Source organism: Pan paniscus, chromosome 2, assembly GCF_029289425.2.
Source record: "Pan paniscus chromosome 2, NHGRI_mPanPan1-v2.0_pri, whole genome shotgun sequence".
Classification (NCBI taxonomy): domain Eukaryota; kingdom Metazoa; phylum Chordata; class Mammalia; order Primates; family Hominidae; genus Pan; species Pan paniscus.
This window is the reverse complement of record NC_085926.1, coordinates 148,850,631-148,874,245: the sequence shown is the minus strand read 5'-3', so window position 1 is coordinate 148,874,245 and position 23,615 is coordinate 148,850,631. Positions and strand designations below refer to the sequence as shown.

The following is a 23,615-nucleotide window of genomic DNA, read 5'->3' as shown; positions in this document are numbered from 1 at the left end:
TTTGAGCTGTAAATGCTAGTGCCTATTTATTAATTTGCTATGAGCATATTCCTCTCTAGCGACCCAGATGCTCATGTCTGTGTGCATTCCAGCACTGAGATGCCTGCAAAGCCTAGTTTGTAATCAGTAGATAGCCATGTGAAAAGGAGATAAGGGCAGTGGCTTCCAACCTTGGCTGCACAATGCAGTCACCTGGGGTGATTCGACGCTAAGGCCATACTCTAAAATCAAATAAATCTGAATCTCAGGGATGAGGACACAGACATCAGTACTTTTAAAACCTTCTCAAGTGATTCTAATGAGCAGCAAAACTGAGAACCACCGTGTCAGAGCAAAGGGTGAGGTTTTAGGCCTCAAAGGGTGAGTCTCACCCTTTCCACTCAGGGATCTTTTATGTCATAGACCAGTGGGTTTGATTTGGTTTTGTTTTAAATCAGGAGTAGACATAGGTTTGCCAGTTTCTAAATTTGTCAAATAAAATCATTAAAAATTCAACTACCATTATCTCATTAAAGAAAGAAAACTTTAACAATAAAAATTAGGAAGGGCCTAACTTCAGGATATAAGAGTAACTCAGTATGTTGTATTTATTTTTCCCATGTCTCTACAGACGAGTGAACATGTCGCTACAGCCTGATGCAAACTGATGCAACTGATGTGATCTAATTGCTCTCTACACCCATAATCAAGGCTTTCCTCCTTGGACAGCTTTAGATATACTTGGCTGAGTTTGGGTTAATTAAACCACTGTCCTATGCTAACTATCCTTCTCTTGCCATATCCTTTAGTAGAGGTTATTAATAATATTGATTAAGTTGTAGGTGATTTCTTCTCCCAGGCTTTGGAAATGTTCTGTCTCTTCCAATTACAGAATATGTTGATTTAGTAAGCTCAGCTCTGCTTAGACATCTTAAACTAAGTTTTCTAGGGTGACTGTGGCACATATATGCCCAAATAACCACTTATCGGGGGCACTGGCACCCCCTTGTTTTGCTAGTGGACCATGATAGCAATTATTCTAAATCCAGTGGTGAATTCATTGGAAGGCCAAATAAACTGAGATGAGTTGCTTATTCTGTGTTAAGTTATACAAAATAAAAAAGACTTACTAATATTGTAAACTTTATTTTAAGTGCCTCTTTGGAATCTTCTATATGCCCAGTTCTTCTGTGGCCATGTTTTATATTGCCCCTCTTCTCCCCGAAGGTACGTTGGCATTCTAGAATGAGTTCTATACTTAGTTGTCTGTCCTTAACGAGACTGGCTGTTGCGACTCCTAGGAGAGGCGAGCTGTGAGAGAAGTTTACCAGTACTCCGAGTCTATACCTCAAAGTTCCCTTCGAAGTGTGCATAACGTAGAGAATCATTTATGCTGAAAATGGTGTGAAATAAGTCTTCATTTATTAATTTCCTCTAAGCTGTCATGCTTAAAGGTGGATCAAAAGAATAGAAGCTAGCATACACATGTGCTTTTGGCCAACTGAAAAAGTTCTATTTACTGATGTCTGTGTTCTTCAAACACTCAATATGTGTAACTAATAATGGGCTAGTCTGCCCCTGTTACTCCCAGACGAACCCAACCCAAACTGAAATGTTTGCCATCTTTTCAAGGTCAGGGGCTTTGCTTGGAATAGAACATCAACCTCAGAAGTAGAAGACCTGGATTTGAATCCAAGCTCCACTACTCTCTTCAGCAAGTTGCTTAAACTCTCTGAGCCTCAATTTCCTTATATATAAGATAGGAATAATTGCTTTTTCTTCTTCTTTCTTATTCTTCTTCCTTCTTCCTTTCTCCTCCTCCTCCTCCCTCCTCTTCTTCTTCCTCTTCTTCATTACTTTATATGCTAATTATGAGAATTACATATGATAATTTAGGTAGAATACTTCACAAGTTGCCAGACATAAGTTCTTACTAAACATTAACTTTGTAGGTCAGAGCTCAGGACAATAACATGGCATATAATAAACATTCACTAGACACTTACACACACACACACACACACACACACACACACACAGTCCTGTGTCTGTAGAAGGAGGAATCTCATTGGAAATGCAAAGTTAAAAAGCTGTTACTGAAGTCTGAACTTTAGTTTCCAGGTCTTGACCATTTAACCAGACCTACCTGCTGCTTAATCTTTGCTCATAACTGTCTCTAGTCTCCCAAATAGATTACCTTTGCTGAGACCTGTGCATTTTTATGATGAATCCATAGAGTCACCTATCTGACCACCATCCCTCTTTCCATCAATATGCCCTTATCTTTACAGATCCTGGTATTCCTTGGACCCAGAAACACATTCCCTTGCTATTATCCTAAAGCAGCTAAGCCTGTTAAAGGAAAGCATTTAGAAATCTAGATATTTGCTCCTGCATTTTCATATTTCTCTATGCCAAGAAAAATTTGAATCAAATTCTCTATTGATACATTAGGTATAAACCATGGATCTGGGAGAAATTAAGTTGGAAGGACAAGGACCCATGGTTGATCCAGAGCACTTAATATTCATGTAGGACCAAATTCTGTTTAATATTTTTATCCTGCTGTAATTAAAAATTTTGGAATCAACTATCAATACAGGTACATATGTTCTCCCTACCTCTGCTAAAGCTCCTTCCCCCACCACCAAAAACAATAACAAACAAAAAACAAAAATAAAAACATCGATAAGTGAACTTCTCAAGTTGCTGAAAATTTACCATCAGATTCAAGCCTGTTTCTGAAAGTTTCAACTCACCCAATCAGACAAAGGCTGAGGAAGGGAAACATTTATCAAGTTACACTGAGGACTCCATCTGTTATCTTAGACCTTTGTTACCAAGTGACACAGAGGAGATACTTGAAGGCAGCTTGAGAGACTTGTTTCACAGATTCTTCGTCCAAAGATTTCCAATTAGGGAGAAGAAGCAGCAGAAAAGGAGAAAAGCCAAGTATGAGTGATGATGAGGCCTTCATCTACTGACATTTAACCTGGCGAGAACCGTCGATGGTGAAGTTGCCTTTTCAGCTGGGAGCTGTCCGTTCAGCTTCCGTAATAAATGCAGTCAAAGGGGCAGTCCCTTCCCATTGCTCACAAAGGTCTTGTTTTTGAACCTCGCCCTCACAGAGGCCGTTTCTCATCATGCCAAGCCAACAGAAGAAAATCATTTTTTGCATGGCTGGAGTGTTAAGTTTTGCATGTGCCCTCGGAGTTGTGACAGCCTTGGGGACACCGTTGTGGATCAAAGCCACTATCCTCTGCAAAACGGGAGCTCTGCTCGTGAATGCCTCAGGGCAGGAGCTGGACAAGTTTATGGGTGAAATGCAGTACGGGCTTTTCCACGGAGAGGGTGTGAGGCAGTGTGGGTTAGGAGCAAGGCCCTTTCGGTTCTCATGTAAGTAGCAATTGCATTTGAATTATTTAATGCTTTAGGCAGATTCTTCCCAGTGTTGCGAGGAATTATATTTGAGAATTTTGCCGTGTTTACTGCAGGACTTTTTAAATCGGTGTGAACCATATGAAAAACCTATGACTCTGAGCAATTTCTTCTTCCTAGTTTTTATTATTTTATACTTGCTCTTTTTATTATAGTATAGAGTTAATTCATTGTTACATAATTAAGGTTTTTGGAAATATTGGCAATTAAGATGCTTAAGTATTAATATTTATGTAAAAAATTATGGAGTCTTTTTAAAAAAGTAAACTTGGGGAAATAGGAAAGCTGTAAAGAATGATCTTTATGCTTTTTGTTCTTTATAAAAAGAACCAAGGTCATGGGCTCCTTATTTAACCCTACCTGCTTTGCCACCTTTTTCATGATTTTGTTTCCTGCTCCCCACTCCCTCCTGTTATTCCTGCTAAGACCTTTCCTGCTGCTAAATATTCAGTTTTCATTTTTAACTAATTTGGAATCATTTGGCTATAGAAATTTAAAATGATCTGCTGTGCTAACTGGGAAAGAAATGGATGCCTATTTAGTATAGAACATTTTAAACTGATTGACCTGCAAATCATGTAGAGAATATGAGAGAGATTTTCTTGTTGTGATTTTTGTGAAATGGAAGTGTAATCCACAGTATTTATAACCTGTTTATCTTAAGAAGAGAATTTTAAAAAATTACCATGTGAATAGGCAACTCATTAAATGAAAATTAATAGGAAGTCATTTGTTATATCTCTTACAACACACATTCAGAAGTTATTATTTCAGAAGGGCTGGTTTGGAAAAATCTTATGAAGACACAGTCAGTAAATTACTGCATAAATCACTCTTCAGGAAAGGAGGTTACCAACTGAAGCATTTAAAATGAATTATTATTTTGCCCAGGTTTTTTTTTTCTTTCTAGTATAGGTAGAAGGCTAAATTAATTGAATTTATTATTAACATATGCAGTGCCTAATTAAATTTCAGTGCTGGTCTATTTATATTTCTGCAACATTCCTTATATCTTCTTAGCAGTCATTGGACACCAACCTTCAGCTCACATAGGTTACTAAGTGATATGAATTTTCATAGGGCTCCAGAAAATTTCCAAGAATTGGTTGTTAGCTTTTTAATTGATGAAGTGGCTACCAGTTCTTTTCACTGAATGGCTTTTATTCATTAAGGTAATGGGGCTGTTAGAGTTGCTTAGTTTTCCTGAGGAAGGGGAAGGAAGAAAACAAAGCAGAATGTCATGTGATATGCAACTGTATTAAAAAACCGAAAAGGAAAAAAGTTGAGAGAGATGATTTAACCAGGAGTCACCGGCAGCCAAAGCGTGAGTAAAGCTTCTCACAGATGAATTTAGACAAAAGCGGAGAAGGTACTGGTGAATTTTCTGGAGCCTTTACATTTTCTACAGTGAAATGGAGATAAGCTTTACTCATGCCATAGGACATGTTTCAAAACAATAATAAGATGTTTTCTGAACACTTACTACATACTAAGCACTTTATATGCTTTGTCTCATTTAATCCTTACACAGCCACATTCTTCTGGGGTTTAGCGAATGATTTTTGTGGTTGTGTCCTATGCTGGTCCTGTCTAAGGATGAAGTTGTTCCAATTGGGTGCCCCTCCTTTTGCTTTCTGTGAGGACTCGCAGAACTGGTGGGGTTTAAACAGTACCCTCACTTATCTCACAGAATTTCATTAGCTCCCAGATACCCCTAACATTCTCCCCCTAGCCTAGTGAAGAAAATCTTCCATTTACTTGTTTGTTCTGCAGTGACAGCTCCATCAATATAATAGACTATACATATTAAGTGTACTGTATATACTATACATGTTAAAAATCTCATTCATTTTGGTAAGGCCCAGCTAAGAATACTTACAGTAGAGCTTTTTTTTTTTTTCCTAAGCATAAAAGTACCTTTTTCAATGCAGCATGAGACAGAGTTGGGAAAACCAAAATAAATAGATCCAATGGACTCCCCAAAGAGGATAATATTCATTTAAATAAACACCCCTCTCAGTGTTAAAACTTTCTAATCAACATGCCTTTGGGACACATTGCACCCTCAAAGTTTACACTCCCATTGCAGCGCAGCTTTGTGGCTCACGTTTTTTCCATTCAAAATGTCATTACCCTGTCAATGATGTTTCATCAACGTTTGCTTGGATGAGAATCCTCTGATATTCTTCCTGATAGAAATGTATAAGCCCTGTTCATATAAATGAATAAAAGATCTAACCTTACTTTCCCAGTAGTGGCTTCCTTGGAGCAAAAAGCAGGGACCTCCAGAGAGCTCAGGTGGATGACTCTTTTCTGTTTCTTCCAGAGCTCAACTTACAATTAGTGCACAATTCATTTCCCAGAATGTCTTCTTTCTTATTGTGCCTTTAGAAAGTTATTAAGCAAACATTTGAATTCACAGAATCTTACCAGTGTAAGAGGAATGGAAAAGGTAACTTATCAAGGTAACAATCACTTCGTGGCCAGTTTTCTCGGCTCACTGCAACCTACCCCTCCTGGGTTCAAGCGATTCTCCTGCCTCAGCCTCCCAAGTAGCTGGGACTACAGGTGTGCACCACCATGCCCAGCTAATTTTTTTTTTGTATTTTTAGTAAAGACAGGGTTTCACCATGTGGGCCAGGCTGGTCTCATGGCAAGTTTTCTTTGTGTTGTCATGTTATTATCAATTAATAGGAATTTATATTTCAGTTCTGTTAGGTGGATAAACACTATTTTGCATACCTAAATGTTTCATTTATATCAGCACTGGCCAATAAAAATATACTATAAGCAGGCCGGGTACAGTGGCTCATGCCTGTAATCCCAGCTTTTGGGAGGCCAACACTTTGGGAGGACACAAGGTCAGGAAATCGAGACCATCCTGGCTAACCTGGTGAAATCCCGTCTCTACTAAAAATACAAAAAATTAGCCGGGCGTGGCGGGGGCGCCTGTAGTCCCAGCTACTTGGGAGGCTGAGGCAGGAGAATGGCATGAATCCGGGAGGTGGAGCTTGCAGTGAGCCGAGATCTCGCCACTGCACTCCAGCCTGGGTGACAGAGCAAGACTCTGTCTCAAAAAAAAAAAAAAAAAAAAATATATATATATATATATACATATATATATTACAAGCCACAATCCACATATGTACTTTTAAATATCCTAGCAGCCATATTAGAAAACAAAAGTAAAAAGGAACAGATGAAATTAATTTTAATGATTTTTTTAAACCCAAGATATCCAAAATATTATCATTTTAACATATAATTAAAAATTTATTGAGATGTTTTACATTGTTTTTTTTTTCTTGACGCTGTCTTGGAAATCTAGAGTGTATTTTACATTTACATTACATCTAATTCAGTCTAGCCACATTTCACATGCTCATTTTTTTGTGTGTGGTTTTATGGAGCGGAGAGTTTAATAGGCAAGAAAGAAAAGAGAAGGCAGAAGGAAATGGCTCCCCTGTACAGAGACGGGGGTGGGGGGGGCTCCAAAGCCAAAAGAGGAGGTCCCTAAGTGTGGTAGACACCAGCCAGGAATGTATGCAGTGTCTGGAGGAGGGGATGTCTGATTTGCATAGGGTCACATGCTCATTTTTATGGCTACTGTATTGGTCAGTACAGATTTAGATGGGGATTTGCTCTGAACAAGTTGGTCACTGATGGTGTTCATATTTTAATTGAATTTTTCCTGGGTTCTGCTGTACACTTGTATGTGTGTTAGTTTCATGTGCAATGCTTGTGTCACTTTTAAAACCCAGATATATGGCATAACATGAGAATGAAAAATGGGCCAGAAAAATAGTTTGGCAATGTAGTCATGTTTGTTCCTATTAAATGTTCCCTATTGACCACTCTATCTCTTTTAATTATAACAAGAATCTGCCCTGCCAGCATGCCCAGTTACGCTGGGAAAACTTCTGCCTCATTTACTCTGGCTGATTCTCATCCACTTATGGGTCAGTGGTTCATTTTCTAGAGGTCACCAGCATTCATACCTAGCATACAATTTCATTCATTATAATGAAGGAATGTTTTCCCTTCAAAGAGACACAACTAGTGGGCTTAATTTTTCTTGATATGTCACCTGTAAAATTTTAATGATGATGTTTAAACTCTAAATGTAGCCATCAAGACAAAAACTGCAAATTTTGAGCCTCAGTGTGTGTGGGTGGGTTTCTGTTTCGGTAATTTGAAACATTGCAGAATATCATCAAAATATGATACCCAAGAATCATATGGTATCAATCATTCCTAGATATACTGATCTATTCATTGCCAAGATAGTTCAATGAGCTGGCAAAAACATATGGAATTATTTTCTTAAAATGTGAAAAATAAAATTTAACCAATCATGTATCACAGCTTGCAACTTTAGTCATACTTTGAAAAGCATTTTAATTTGGGCCTCATGATTGAAAATTTATAAAAAGCTGAACAGAAATTAGTTCACTTCATATTTTAGAAAAGCAGAGTTTCTTTACTAAATGAGGCATTTGACCCAAATTGGAGAGAAAATGTTGAAACTACTTCTGTGAGCAAGCAGGTGGCTTCTCAAACACATGTTGGGATGAAATGGTTGGGCCTCAGGGTCTCAGTGCCTGTCACTGAGAGTTGGCACTCTCTATCTCCATGGTCTCCTCCAGGTGTGACTCTTGTCTCTTGCTGACCTGACCTGCCCCAAGTGACTCACTGGTCATGACCCTGCACACCTTGCATCTCTCCTATCACCCTGCCGATGGCAGAGCTACAAAGGTCTTTGATGTAGCTCTGTCTGATATCCTGTGTTTCCCCCTATGGTCTGTGTGGAAGCAGGTATGGGGGTGTGTAGAGGGGAAGCCTATGAAGTTCATCTGCAAAGACTACCTGGTTAGGGGAAGAGAGGAAGAAGCTATATGCACCATTTCACCAGCAAGCATGGGCTCTTCTGCCTTTTAGCTTAGGGGTCCTGTTGTCTAGTCTCACTCACTTATTAAAACAGTCCAGCAAATAGAGGTTTTGTTTACCTCCCATTAAAAAAAAAGCAATTAATGGAATAGAAGATAATAATGTATGAGAAGCACTATTGTGAAAGAAAAACCTTCAACTTCTCTCAGCCAAATAATTGCTTCCTCCTCTGTCCTTCCCAGACCTTGATGTTTGCTCTATTATTTCAAAACAACTATATTATAAATATTTGAGAATGTGTATTTCCCTGCAAGGAGATCTTAATCCCCAAGAAGGCAGGAGCTGTGTATTATTCATCCCAGTGCTCCTTCAAACCGGGGTCTCAGACAGTGCATGGCCCAAAGAGGTACTTAATAAACGTTTGGTAAACTGACACTATTGAAATTAAGCAACCTGGATTTGAGGTGGGTCTCTGCCACTCACAAGAGATTACGCTTTGAGAAAATTCCATCACTTCATTGATTTTCAGTTCTTGCATCTGTATATGGGAGACGATACTAGGTGATTTCTGACATCTCTCACCGTTTAAATGCTCTGTGATCTATACAACTAGGGGCTGGCTGTTCTAGACAAGTTCCTTCCAGCTTTACAGTTGCATAACCCTTCTAATCTTAGTCACATGATGACTCCACTGACAGATTTTTGGCCACCATCATTAGACATGCTGAGTTACGTGTGCCTTTGCTCTGATCCTCAAAACTCATGATTTTTAAAGTTTTCTGAAATATCTACCATTTATCAGGATCCAGATGGATTTCATGACCAAAGTGGATGTTTCTTTTCTCTCCCATTACAATCTTTTACTTTTTGTGTGGGAAATTGCATGTTAAAGAAAGGGAAATTGAAGAATGGGATGCTTTGGAATTCTGGCAAGATGGATTAGTGGGTTCCAGAAAGTAGGGGCAGCCACAAATACCGAAATAAATGAGATCGTATTATTGAGAAAGCACAAATGGAAGAAGGTCAAAAGCAAGAAGAAGCTGACATCCTGCTTCCTCCAATTTTTGCTTTCTCTGTTTTTCCAAGAAACTCCTCTTCCAGCCTTGCTGAAAAACTCCACTTTCCTAAATCTAACTTCTTAAACTGATAATGGCAAGAACTTAGGAATGACCAATATGTTTAACACTCCAAGAGTATTTGTTTTGTTTTGTTTTGAGACTGGGTCTCACTCTGTCGTCCAGCCTGGAGTGCAGTGGTGCGATCACAGCTCACTGCAGCCTTGACCTCTCCTGCCCAAGGAATCCTCCCACCTCAGCCTCCTGAGTAGAAGGGACCACAGGCATGTGCCACTACACCTGGCTAACTTTTAAAAAATTTTTTTTGTAGAGATGGGGTTGCCCAGGCAGGTCTCAAACTGCTGGGCTCAAGCAATCCTCCTGCATTGGCCTCCCAAAGTGCTAGAATTATGGGCATAAGCCACTACGCCTGACCTCTCCAAGGGCATTCTTTACCCAGAAGAGGAACTTGGCAGAACTTATCCTCCAATTGGTGAGGAATATGGAGAAAATGACTTTAAGCAAAGGAACTTCTGGTTCTGCCTACCTAATCCAGAAAAAGAAGTTTTATTTCTCCCTTCCCCTAGTAACTATCTTCCCATATTCACATAAAAAAGTACAGAATCAACATTGTTCAAGAATTATAATTTTACTTGTAAGCACATGTGCACATGCACACCCATATACCTTCCTTCCCTTTAAATCATCCCACACCCTAATAGTAGTAAAATCATTGACCCGAGCATATCTGGGAGAGGAAGAGGAGTCTGACAGGGGCAGGTTCTAAGTGGCATTCCTGGAACTTAACCCTGGTGTATATGAACTTTACCTATTGAAGGATGACTCCTCAACTGTTCTCACAATTTGCTGCTCTGCTTTCTTTTCTAATTTCTGAAGGTGACTCATCTTCCCCAAGGACTTTCAGACTTCTCAGAAGAAAAAAATATTGGGTGTGTCTCTGCCACTCGCAAAAGATTAGACTTTGAGAATGATAAAAGTATATCAGTATATACTCATTAATATTGAATTACTATAATTAATATTATGATATTGATATAATGATAGAATGATATTGATAAAAGCAATATTCAATAATGAATATTATTTCAGCTGCCCATTTATTGGGTGCCTCGTAGGTGCCAGGCATTTTGTATGTATTATCTACAACCCTTACATGGGACATGTTATGATGCTGTTTCTCTTGAAGAAATATGGAAACTGGAAACAGAGAGGTCACCACAATTTTCCAAAGTCACATAGCTAATAGGTAGCAGACTTGGGATTCAAATTCATATGCATATGGTAGATCATGCTCTTCCTCTGCTACATTTTGCCCCCTTAGAATATGAAAAAGGGATACAAAGAGATGAAGAAAATATGTAAGATTATCCTTCAATTTCACTATCGTTTTTAAAGTTTTTTTTATTATACTTTAAATTCTGAAATACATGTGCAGAACATGCAGGTTTGTTACATAGGTATACACGTGCCATGATGGTTTGTTGCACCCATCAACCTGTCATCTACATTAGGTATTTTTCCTAATGCTATCCCTCCCCTAGCCCCCCACCCACCGACAAGCCCCGGTGTGTGATATTCCCCTCCCTGTGTCCATGTGTTCTCATTGTTCAACTCCCACTTATGAGTGAGAACATGCGGTGTTTGGTTTTCTGTTCCTGCGTCAGTTTGCTGAGAATGATGGTTTCCAGCTTCATTCATGTTCCTGCAAAAGACATGAACTCATTTTATGGCTGCATACCATTCTATGGTATACATGTGCCACATTTTCTTAATCTAGTCTATCATTGATGGGCATTTGGCTTAGTTCCAAGTCCTTGCTATTGTGAACAGTGCTGCAATAAACATATGTGGGCATATGTCTTTATAGTAGAATGATTTATAATCCTTTGGGTATAGACCCAGTAATGGGATTGCTGGGTCAAATGGCATTTCTGGTTCTAGGTCCTTCAGGAATTGCCACACTGTCTTCCACAATAGCTGAACTAGTTTACACTCCCACCAAGTGTAAAAGCGTTCCTATTTCTCCACATCCTGTCCAACATCTGTTGCTTCCTGACTTTTTAATGATTGCCATTCTAATTGGAGTGAGATGGTATCTCAGTGTGGTTTTGATTTGCATTTCTTTAATGACAAGTGATGATGAGCTTTTTTTCATGTTTGTTGGCCGTATAAATGTCTTCTTTTGAGAAGTGTCTGTTCATATCCTTTGCCCACTTTTTAACGGGGTTTTTTCTTGTAAATTTGTTTAACTTCCTTGTAGATTCTAGATATTAGTCCTTTGTCAGATGGGTAGATTGCAAAAATTTTCTTCCATTCTGCAGGTTGCCTGTTCACTCTGATAATAGTTTCTTTTGCTGTGCAGAAGTTTTTTTAGTTTAATTAGATCCCATTTGTCAATTTGGCTTTTGTTGCCATTGCTTTTGGTGTTTAGTCATGAAGTCTTTGCCCATGCCCATGCCCATGTCCTGAATGGTACTGCCTAGGTTTTCTTCTAGGATTTTTATGGTTTTAGGTCTTATGTTTAAATCTTTAATCCATCTTGAGTTAATTTTTGTATAAGGTATAAGGAAGGGGTCCAGTTTAGTTTTCTGCATATGGCTAGCCAGTTTTCCCAACACCATTTATTAAATAGGGAATCCTTTCCCCGTTGCTTGTTTTTGTCAGGTTTGTCAAAGATCAGATGGTTGTAGATGTGTGGCATTATTTCTGAGGCCTCTGTTCTGTTTCATTGGTCTCTATATCTGTTTTGATACAAGTACCATGCTGTTTTGGTTACTGTAGACTTGTAGTATAATTTGAAGTCAGGTAGCGTAATACCTCCAGTTTTGTTCTTTTTGCTTAGGATTGTCTTGACTATTCAGGCTCTTTTTTGGTTCCATATGAAATTTAAAGTAGTTTTTTCTAATTCTGTGAAGAAAGTCAATGGTAGCTTGATGGGAAAAGCATTGAATCTATAAGTTACTTTGGGCAGTATGGCCATTTTCATGATATTAATTCTTCCTATCCATGAGCATGGAATGTTTTTCCATTTGTTTGTGTCCTTTCTTATTTCCTTGAGCAGTAGTTTGTAGTTCTCCTTGAAGAGGTCCGTCATATCCCTTGTAAGTTGTATTCCTAGGTATTTTATTCACTTTGTAGCAATTGTGAATGGAAGTTCACTCATAAGTTTGCTCTCTGTTTGTCTGTTATTGGTGTATAGGAATGCTTGTGATTTTTGCACATTGATTTTGTATCCTGAGACTTTGCCGAAGTTGCTTATCAGCTTAAGGAGATTTTGGGCTGAGACAACAGGGTTTTCTAAATATACAATCATCTCATCTGCAAACAGAGACAATTTGACTTCCTCTCTTCCTATTTGAATACGCTTTATTTCTTTCTCTTGCCTGTTTGCCCTGGCCAGAACTTCCAATACTGTGTTGAATAGGAGTGTTCACCACCTATTTTAAGAATAGTATTGAAGCCTCACAAAAGCTGGTTCTCATGTAACCATCTGAGAGTATTTGGCCTTATGACTTGAATTCATTCACTGCCTTTTTATTTCACATTTTAGTGATCCTGATGTCTAAATCTTAATCTTTGATCCTTGCAAGGTAAAATAGCCAAGTCAAGCCTGTTTAATAATATTGGTTGAGGAAGTTACATGCTTATGATCAATCTTTGGGTTATGTAATTATATTACCTTAATGTTGGCAGTTTAGGTGTAAGGCAGAGATATCTGATCACATGTGTGGTTAGCTAATTTAAGATCACTGCCAACTAAAATCTTCATGGTATGATCTTCAAAGTTAGCTACTTTGACCACAGCAATGATTTCACCACAGCAATTAACAAAATGGCAGACTCTTTCCTGAGGTGGCATGAACAGTTTTAAAACAAAGTCAAGGACCAAAAGAAAAGCAGGCACATGGCATTTGATTCATTTCAAAAACTAGTATTGTATTAAGAGCCAAGGGGATAGAATTGTAGCATCAATTAAAATCTTGTTTGAAAAAAAAAACAAACGTCCATTTTTATCTCTCAAATATATTAGGGTTTTCATAAAGTTATAGGTATATATTTTTAAAAACAAAACTCATATACATTAAACTGAAAAATTTGCCTGTCATCTCATCATGCAGCTAAATGCAATTGTCTATGGCAAGATACACTCTTATTAGAGGTATGATAGCACTAACTAATAGCAAACTTTGTACCTGGTAGTCTAATTTATGCAGGGTTCATATTTCGCTCCCTCTCAGCATGTTGTAACTGTGGCAAAGCCATTCTCAGGAGTTATTACCCCAACATAATCATACCCCTGTGGATTAGGAGCAGTTAAATGGGTCCTGTTATCAGAGACACATATGTGCCACAGCCGCTGTCATCCCTAAGCCACCATGGGTGATTAAGACTCACTGATGGGACTACCTCTGAATAGGCTTGAGTGAGGTGGATACACTTCAGCTGAGAGAAATTCAGGTAAGGGGCTGAGAAAATCAGATTTTGAATGGTTTTATCATACCATCAGGTCTCCTTTTAAGTGCTGGGGTCATGGATTTCATTCAACCTGACCACATAGCCTTTGGAAGCTTGGCTCAATACCTGAGTGTGAGATTATGGGTGATATTAAAGGAGATGAATGCATTGAGCTGATGTCAGAGAATGTCTTTTACTGGATTTTCATAATGACTGGCTGCAGATGGGCTGAGGGGAAAGTCAGATCAAGAGCATTTCTGTAAGAAGAAAGAAATCCTCCCTCTTATTCTCTTTCAAGAAAATGAATAGCTGAGCACCAAGAGGCCAAATACTTTTTTAAAAAACACATCCTTTTATGTAGAGAAGGACAAGTTGAGACGAAAAACAGGACCTCTGAAACTGTCTTTATAGCTTTAATCTAGGAAGAAATTGCGGCACCATTGCTGACATCATTATCAGAGGCTGCCTTAGTTCTGAGAGCGTCACAGATGGCCTTTTCTGCATTTTACATCTGGCCAGATGAAGGCAAAAAGGTTGATGAAACCAAAACTATTAGATCAGTGGTCCATAACTCTGGCTGCACTTTAGAATCATCTGGGGAGTCCTTAAAACTACTGATCCTGAGGCTCCATCCCAGACCAATTGAATCAGGATCTCTGGGGGTAGGACCTGAGCATTGGAATGCTTTAAAAGTTCCTCAGGGACTCTAATGTGCAGCCAAGGCTGAGAATGACTGAGGTGGATGGTGGCCAAGACAGGTGAGGCCAAGAGTTAGAAGCCCTTACTGTTAGGGAAGGCAGAAGCCACAAGGAGGAGGGGAGGGGGAAGGAGCAGTATTTAGCATTTCTTCCACACAGTTGGGGGGTTTTCTGATCAAAATTAAGCTGGGATCTTTCGCTTCCATTTTCATGAAGGTCTTAGGCTTTGTCCACAGCCACCTGGCCTCAGGGCAATGAGCAATCTGATTGATGAATTTTCAGTAAGAAACTGAGCATACTTGGCTCTCAGCCCCAGTGGCTTCCCCTGTTTCCAAATCTGCCCACCAGTTACAGGAGCCTGCTCACCAACTGGTTGGGTTAAAGAAGTCAGCTCTGTCCTTGGCAGGGAGGCCTTCAGCTGTCTGGCCCTGTCTGTGACTGCGTGGGTGAAGCTGCCTAATTTGGGGAACTTGATGGAAGATCTAAGCTATGTTCTCTAACAGTTTTATCAGAAATAAAGTTAACTTTTGACCTCCATCTGCCTGTCTCCTGTGGAAGGGCTCTGCTCCTTCCAAAGAGACTCTCAGGGGTTCTCCTTAGAGGTGTGTTATCAGTCCAAAGATCATTTTAGACCAGCCATTACAGAGGATGTCCAAGAAATTGCACAAGGGAAATAGAAGTAAGAATGACAGCAATATATCAGACAGTAAGGAAAGTATGTGACTGGTTTCAAATAAGTAATTAACCATAAATCCAAAGTTCCTGCATTATTTATAGCAATAGTCACCCACCTGGTCAGGAAAAAAAAAGTAAAAGACTGAGCTGCAAGAGAGAAAGTTTGCCTGAATTCCATGTACTTCAAGGACTACTATGGAGGATTCCTTGGTCCCAATGCAGAGACATGTACTCTGACCACCCATGGGCCAAATCCCTCTTACCCACCCTCAGTGATTCCTCCTGGGACCCTCACTACATTGAGTTCTTACATTCCCCACTCTTTTCAGGGGAAATATAACCCTTCTGCTCTTCTCATGATGTTAAAAATATTTAGACAATTACTTAAAATTTACAACAATCTTCCACATAAATAATCTCACTTATGTTTCTTGTAAGCTCTGTGATTTATTTCTATTATCATCTATGCTGATAGTTAAGGAAACTGAGATATCGAGACCAACATGCATAGTAAATGGCAAAACCAGATGAATTTTAAACTTTCCTAACTCCAAAAGCCACATTCTGCCCAACCCGCCATGCTGCCGCTCAGTTAATGCCTGGCTGTTTGTCTCCCCATTGGCCCCTCTACCCATTGTGCTTTGGTGGCACACTGTATTCCAACTGCCTGAGACTCCTGGTTAATGCCATTATGTACAGACTTAGGTTGAATTTACTAGGATTTTTAAGATTTGTAGGATAAGAGATATGACTGTTAGACTGGAATCAGCAATAGATAAAGGGTTAACAAAGTTTCAGAATAAAATATAATAGAAAACTCCAGCAGATAGAAGTAAAATGAATGGTAAGGCAACTGAAATGAAAGCCATACATTTAGAAATATCAAATAAAACACAGATTAATGGCAGACAATAAAGGAACATACTTAGCAGTTAGTAAAAACACTTTTTACCTTATTCTTATTACCCTCCAGTAACCTTTTTTTTTTTTTTTGAGACAAAGTCTCGCTGTGTTGTCCAGGCTGGAGGGTAGTGATGTGATCTCGGCTCACTGCAACTTCTGCCTCTTGGGCTGAAGAGATTCTCCTGCCCCAGCCTCCTGAGTAGCTGGAACTATAGGGGCCCATCACTGCACCTGGCTAATTTTTGTATTTTTAGTAGAGACGAGGTTTCACCATGTTGGCCAGGCTGGTCTTGAACTCCTGGCCTCAGGTGATCCACCCGCCTCAGCCTCCCAAAGTGCTGAGATTACAAGCGTGAGCCACCAAGCCCGGCTGTAACCTATTGAAAATAACATTACTTGACATGTGAGACAAATTATTTGTAAGTTAAAGAGTTTATGTGCCTTCAATGCTCCCACCCCTCCCTCCCCTAAATAGATTATTGAGTGCCCATGATGTGCCTAAGCCTTCTGGTAGACTCTGAGAATGTGAAGAGTTAGAGGATACTTGTTCAACAACCCAGAATCTAGCAGAAGTGTTTTGAAATGACCAGCCACTTGGGAGAGCTATACTAGCATATCATTCAGGATGGGCTGGGTCATGTTTTAATAACAAGTAAGTTTGAACTTTATAGGTTTGAAACAAAAAAGATGTGTTTCTTGCTCACAGTTCATATTTTTTGGAGATTGGCTGGAGCTTCATTCCAGGATACTGCCACCATCTGGAATGTTGACAGTTACTGTAACAGAGAAAGAGTTGTGGAGGCTGTCACACTGGCAATTAAATTCGCTGACCTGGAACTGACACATGCCACCTCCACTTATATTTTATTGGCCAAGGCTTGTTACACAGCCACATCTAACTTCAGAGAGGTCAAGATGAGCAAATCCTACCACGAGCTGTAGATGGTTGAGTAGCACTCATTATTATCACAATTATTTTATTTGTTATAAAAACTCCAAGGAGAGGTACTCTATGTGAGGAATAGGCATAGGAAAATCAGAGGGAAGTTCTTAAAGATGAGCTAGATTTCACTAGATGGCATTGAAGAAACATTCCAAGTAAATGAACAGCATAAGCAAATGCATGAAGAACTTATTGTGGCCCTAGTACAGACGATGCGTGAGAGTGTGGAGGAGGGAAAAGGTAAGACTGGAGAGGAAGGCAGGAACCAGAACAGGACAGACTGTGTTCACTGTCAGGCAGTTAAGTCTATCTTGTAGGCAACATGAAGCCTTTTAAGGAAGGCAAGCAGCTATGTGACAGGACAGAAGATGGATTGGAAGAAAATCAAAAGAGAAGTGGGGACCAGTCATAAGGCTCCTCCAATATTTGGGGATCCAAACCAAAGCACTGGCAGAGAAATAGAAAGGAAGGGAAATATTTCCAAAATATTCAAAACAGAAACCAAGGGAACTTGATGACAGAAGATGAACCCAGGTTTCTACTGGATGGACAGTTGTTACATTCTCTGAGATAAGGAATACAGAAGGAAAAAGTTGAGAGGGAATATGAAATTATTTTTAATCATGTTTAATTTGATCACTTGTGGAACATCAACCAGAGATGTCCATCAGTTACACCAATTTGTAGGTTTTGAGAGAGGCCTGAGGTAGAGGCAGAGAAGTGGGAATCAGCAGATTAGAGGCAGTAGTTGGAACCATAACTGAAGATGAGATTTCCCAGGGAGGGGAGTTGAACAGGAAGGTAGACAAAGGCTGGGTGCAGTGGCTCATACCTGTAATCCCAGCACTTTGGGAGGCTGAGGTGGGTAGATCACAAACAAGATCAGGAGTTCAAGACCAGCCTGGCCAACATGGTGAAACCCCGTCTCTACTAAAAAAACACAAAAATTAGCCGGGCGTGGTGGCACACACTTGTAATCCCAGCCTCAGGAGGCTGAGGCAGGAGAATTGCTTGAAGCCGGGAGGCAGAGGTTGCAGTGAGCCAAGATCGTGCCATTGCACTCCAGCCTGGGCGACAGAGTGAGACTCTGTCCCCCCGACCCCCCCAAAAAAGAAAGTAGACAAAGATGTGTCCTAGAAAACACTAATATGAATGGGTAGAGAGGGGAGACTTGTGAAGGAGATTGAGGGGAGAGTCAGTGAGGTGAAACCTTGGAGGATAGACCTTCACCAAGGAAGTAACAGTCAACAGGCCTAAATGCCACAGAGATGTCAAAGGAGAGACACTGGAAATAGTTCTTTGAATATTACAGCCAGAACATCACAGGGGACCTTTTCCAAAGCAGTCTTGATGAAGTGGTGGGGAAGGGAGGTCCCTGAAGGAGCTAAGGAGGGACTGGGAGATCATGACCCAGAGATAAGTGTTGCAGGTATAAAAGGGAAAGACTGAGATCAGGAAATAGCCAGAGGATCCCTAAGGCCAGGCTTCGGGTGGGGTGGTGTGTGTGTGTGTGTGTGTGTGTGTGTGTGTGTGTATAAAATGGGAAGACCTTGAGTATAATTCTGTACTAAGAAGATAGAGCAGTAGAGAGGAAAAGGCTGAAGACCGATGGGAGGGTAAATAGTGAATTAGAACGGTCCCTGCAAAGATGAGAAAGGATGAGTCTGAAAGCACAGGGAGAAGGGCCAGCCTTGGCTTGGACAGGAGAAAACATTTCTTTCACTAAGAATAAAGGGAAGGTTGGGTATACACCACAAAGAAGGTGTAGATGGGTGGCAATGGAGTTCTGTCAAGTTGAGGGCATTCCATGATAGCCTCACCTTTCTCTGTGAAATGAGAGAGTTTAGTTTACAAGATATTTCTGAGCACTTCGTAAGCCAGGTTCATAGACTGAAAGAAGTGGAGGTGGAGTGTGATAGGTCCTTAAGAATAGGGGAGGTTTGGAATATCTGACAAGGGACAGAGACGAAAAAACTAGAAAAGGCTTTGCAGAATGGGGGCCCACAGATCAGAGGCTAAGGGGTCCCCATTTGTGCAGGAGAGTAAGCAGGGAGGCAAGGGTCACAGCCCAAAATATAGAGCCCCTCACCAAATGACTGCAGGAGGGCAGCTTTCCTATGAGAGCATCCCTATCACTGTTTTCACTCCAAGTCATTAACTTACGACTTACTCAGCTGTTTCGTAATAGCAGACTCGAGTAATGAGGGTATGACAGCCTCTCTCTGCATGCCAAGGTATGCAGCGTGGATTTCCTTTTTCGCTTTCTCTCTCCTGTGGCTTAGGTGCCTTCTGTTCTGCTACCAGGATAGAGAACCCAGTGACTAGTTTCTTCTAGCTCTCTTTTTCTGACTAGGTATCTTGTCAGAAATTTCTGCTTACCAGACTTCATGGAGAGGGAATCAAGCTTTGAATCAGGGTTGAAAAAGTAGAGCTTAATATATATATTACAAAATGCCACTCACGTTCTTGAGGTTACCTTGTATCTATACCACAACTAGCATTCTTTTAGAAAGCACCATTACTGAAGTAATCCCTTTCCTGGGAATTCACCCAAAAAGGTTATTCCCACTTATCCCCCATCTCCAAAATAAAAAAGAAAAAGGTATGTGCTTAGAGATGTTCCTGGAAGCATGAGCTGTAATACTGAACCAATAGAAGATGAACTAACAGATTGCAGGGCATCCGTTTGGCAAAAAACTTATGCAGTTATCTAAATGATAGTTATGAAGACAATATGTATAACACAGAAAATGCTTATATTCTGAGTGAAAAGAACAGAAGGTGATTTCAAAACTGCATTGGGATAATAGTAATATAGGAAATAGTGAGATGAACAAAGATTTCAAAGGAACAAAAATAAAGAAAAATTTTGCTTTTTATATTGGTAGGCATATGGGTGAAATTCCAATTTTAATTTTAATTTCATAGTTATAAAATTGTTCATGAAAAAAGGTCCTCCATAGACAGTTGGGCTTTGGGACAAACTAACAGAAACAGAGTAGGAAGAAAATTCATCTTCCTTCAATCCCCTTTCTCTGCTTAAAACAAAACAAAAAAGAGCTTTGTCATGTTCAGGTGTGCAACGAATTCTTTTTCCAAATCTGGAACTTTAAATCTGCTATTAAACAGGAGTCAGTTTCCATGTAACATGTTGACAATCCCCCAAGTGTGTTGGAATAATTTTTTTTAATAAGGAGATTTGAAATTCTATTCAATTGCCAACCTGCCTCTTTCAACTTCTAAAAACAAAGTAAAACAAAACAAAAACACACTGGGTCCTATCACCCCCTCTTGCCACTACTATTTTACCTCCATTGCCCTGAATTCTTTCCACCCAGCTTTGATTTGTTTTCAGTCGGGTTTATTGAGGCATAATTTACGTACAATAAAATTCATCCTTCTTAGATTTAGAGGTCTATGCATTTTGACTAATGCATATTGGCTTATAATGACTACCACAACAAAGATATAGAACACAGCCATCACTCCCAGGTTCTCCCTGTCCCTTTTTTGGTCCATCTCCTCTCCTACCCCCAACCCCTTGGCAACCACTGATCTGTTTTCTGTCCTTATCATTTTGCTTTTTCCAGGATGTTGTATATAAGGAATCATGCAGCATGCAGCCTCTCGAGTCTGACTTCTTCCAGTTAGCACAGTTATTTAAGATCTATCCGAGTTATTGTGAGTAGCAGCATCTTTTTTATTGCTGACTAGTATTTCATCACATGGATGGGCCACAACTTGTTTATCCGTTCACCTGTCAATGGAGACTAAGTTGTTTCCAGTTTTTGGCAAATATGAATAAAGTAAACATTTGCATACAGATTTTTGTGTGGACACATGTTTTCAATTCTCTTAGGTAAATACCGAGCAATGGGATTGCTGGGTTATATGTGAAGTCTATGTTCAGTTTTCTAAGTTCTGAAACAATTGGATATCTATATGCAAAAATACAAAATTAACCTTGACTCAAACTTGTACCATATACAAAAAATAACCTGAAAGAGATCACAGATGTAAATGTAAACCTAGAACTAAAAACTTCAAGGAGAGAAACATAGCAGAAAATATTTGTGACCTTGTATTAGGCAAAGACTTCTTAGATTTGACATTTGAAACATGATACATAAAAAATCTTGATAAATTGGAGTTCATAAAAATAAGAACTACTCTTCAAAATACACTGATAAGAGAATGAAAATACAAGCCACAGACAGAGAAAATATTTGTGAATTTCTCATCTGATAAAGGGTTTGTATCCAGCATGCATAAAGACTTTTCAAAACTCAATAATAAACAATCCAATAAGAAATGCACAAAAGATACAAACACATCATCGAAAATGACCTATGAAAGACAAATAAGCCCACAAAAAATTCTCAACATCGTTAGACACTTGGGAAATGCAAATTAAAACAACACTGAGATAAACTACATATCTATTAAATGGCTACCACTTTAAAAAACCTGCCAAGTGCCAGCCAGAATGTGGAACAAGTAGGACTCTCTTACATTGCTAGTGGGAAGGTGAATGGTACAGCCACTTTGGAAAACACTCCGCAGCTTCTTATAGTTACACATAGGACCTGGGGGTAGAGGATGGATTGACTGCAAAGGGGCAAAACTTCCTAGTAGGGGTGGGGAAAGTTTTCAGAATGGTGAAATTGTTCTATATCTTGATTATTGTGGTGGTTACACAACTGTATGCGTTTGTCAAAACTCACAGAACTGTACACTAAAAAGGGATATTTTTATGCTCTGCTAATTTTACTTTAATCTTAAAAATAGGAAGGAAAAAATAAAATCAATGCCACTGTGTGACTTTGGGCAAGTTACTTCACTTCTCTGTGCCTTGGTTTTTTGAAATCTATACATTAAGGATAAAATAATACCTTTCTCATACTGTTAGAATTAAATGTGCTAATTTATGTTTTATATATATAAAGTACTTGGCCGGGTGTGGTGACTCACACCTGTAATCCCAGCACTGTGGGAGGCCGAGGTGGGCAGATCACTTGAGGCCAGGAGTTCAAGACTAGCCTGGTCAACATGGTGAAACCCTGTCTCTACTAAAAATACAAAAATTAGCTGGGCTTGGTGGTGCATGCTTGTAATCCCAGCTACTTGAGAGGCTGAGGTGGGAGGATCACTTGAACTCCAGAGGTGGAGGCTGCAGTGGGCTCCACCCACTGCCTGGGTGACAGAGCTAGACTCCATCTCAAAGAAAAAATAAGTACTTGAAACATAGCAAATGTTTTATAATTATTGGCTTTTTTTCTTATTGTTATTACTTGCATTATTGCTGTTTGAAGAAGTTTGGTGATAATGGAGAGAAAAGGGCAATTAGGGGTCTGGGATGGTTTAAGTATGAGGAGACCAAGACACATTGACTCAGAGTGAAGAAATCAAAGATAAGAGAATGAAAGAAAGGGAGGGTAATTCTGAACGCACAGACAAAGTTATGTTACTAATGTGGCATTGGCTGTGTGTTGTAATAAATAACTCCCTCTCACTTGTCAATAGCTAATCAAATACTTTCTGGAGACCAGAAGTGACTTGCTGGATCAATGACAACTCCTCCACAGATCAAAATGTTCAAATCCTTTTTCTGTGTTGTAATCCTAAATCTAAAAGAACAGAGAGACCAAGCAAATCTACCTCCCAACATCATTAAAGTGACAACTCTCAATATTTATTTGAATGGTCTGCTCTCAGCTTCAACCAAGGAAAAGTCATATTAGTGTTGGTCAGAAAACAGAAGGGTGTTACGAGAGTTCTGGCTGGTCATTACAGACTTGGGGATTGTTGATTAAAAGAAGAAGAAGAAGAAACCTGATAAAGTGTAAATATAGCAAGCAGGGATTAGTGTCCTGCTGGGTCATGTTTTCACAACAGTGAGAATTTCAGAGATTTCATAAGAATTAAACTGCTCCACATGACAGTTTATTTTACCTTCTGGCTTTTCCAGGAGGCAAATCAGTGCAACTTCTTTCTGCCTTTGTTTCAATTTGGTAACAACCCTCAATTTTAGGACAGGCTAAACCTAGCCACTCTATCAGAGATGATGAAGTAGCCATCTTTTTAACAGGTGGGGAGATGATTGGAATCAGGGTTTGTTTGTTTGTTTAATAACTGCTAGTAAAAACCAAGTCAATAGCTGACTGAGTGTAAGGGAGGCTCCAGAAGGCAGGTTATTGTAGTATAGATGTGACTCGACTTATGATGATGTTACTTCCCGATAAACCCGTCATAAGTTGAAATATCGTTAAATTGAAAATGCTTTTAATACACCTAATCTACCGAACATCATAGCTTAGCTCAGCCTACGTTAAATGTGCTCAGGACGCACATTGCCTACAGCTGAGCCAAATCACCTGGCAACACAGGACACTGTAGAGTAGCGGTTGCTGGCCCTTGTGATGCTGTGACTGACTGGGAGCTGCGCTTGGTGCCTCTACCCAGCATTGAGAGTTTCTTATCGCTTATTACTAGCCTGGGAAAAGATCAAAATTCAAAACTCAAAGTGCGGTTTCTACCGAATGCTTATAACTTTCAGACCAT

General features: G+C 39.6%; 1 protein-coding gene across 3 annotated transcripts in view; it reads left to right on the top strand.

The window, feature by feature from the left end:
• The first annotated feature begins 2,010 nt into the window (after positions 1-2,010).
• CLRN1 (clarin 1) overlaps positions 2,011-23,615 on the top strand; it is a 46,916-nt gene continuing 25,311 nt past the window's right edge. Inside the window, exon 1 of one of the 3 annotated variants that reach the window (XM_008951869.5) lies at positions 2,011-3,375. In XM_008951869.5, the coding sequence (XP_008950117.1) occupies positions 3,123-3,375 (253 nt within the window). In that variant the 5' untranslated portion in view covers positions 2,011-3,122. The remainder of the gene's footprint in view (positions 3,376-23,615) is intronic. The other 2 variants (XM_008951870.4, XM_024928227.1) reach the window with 2 other exon arrangements.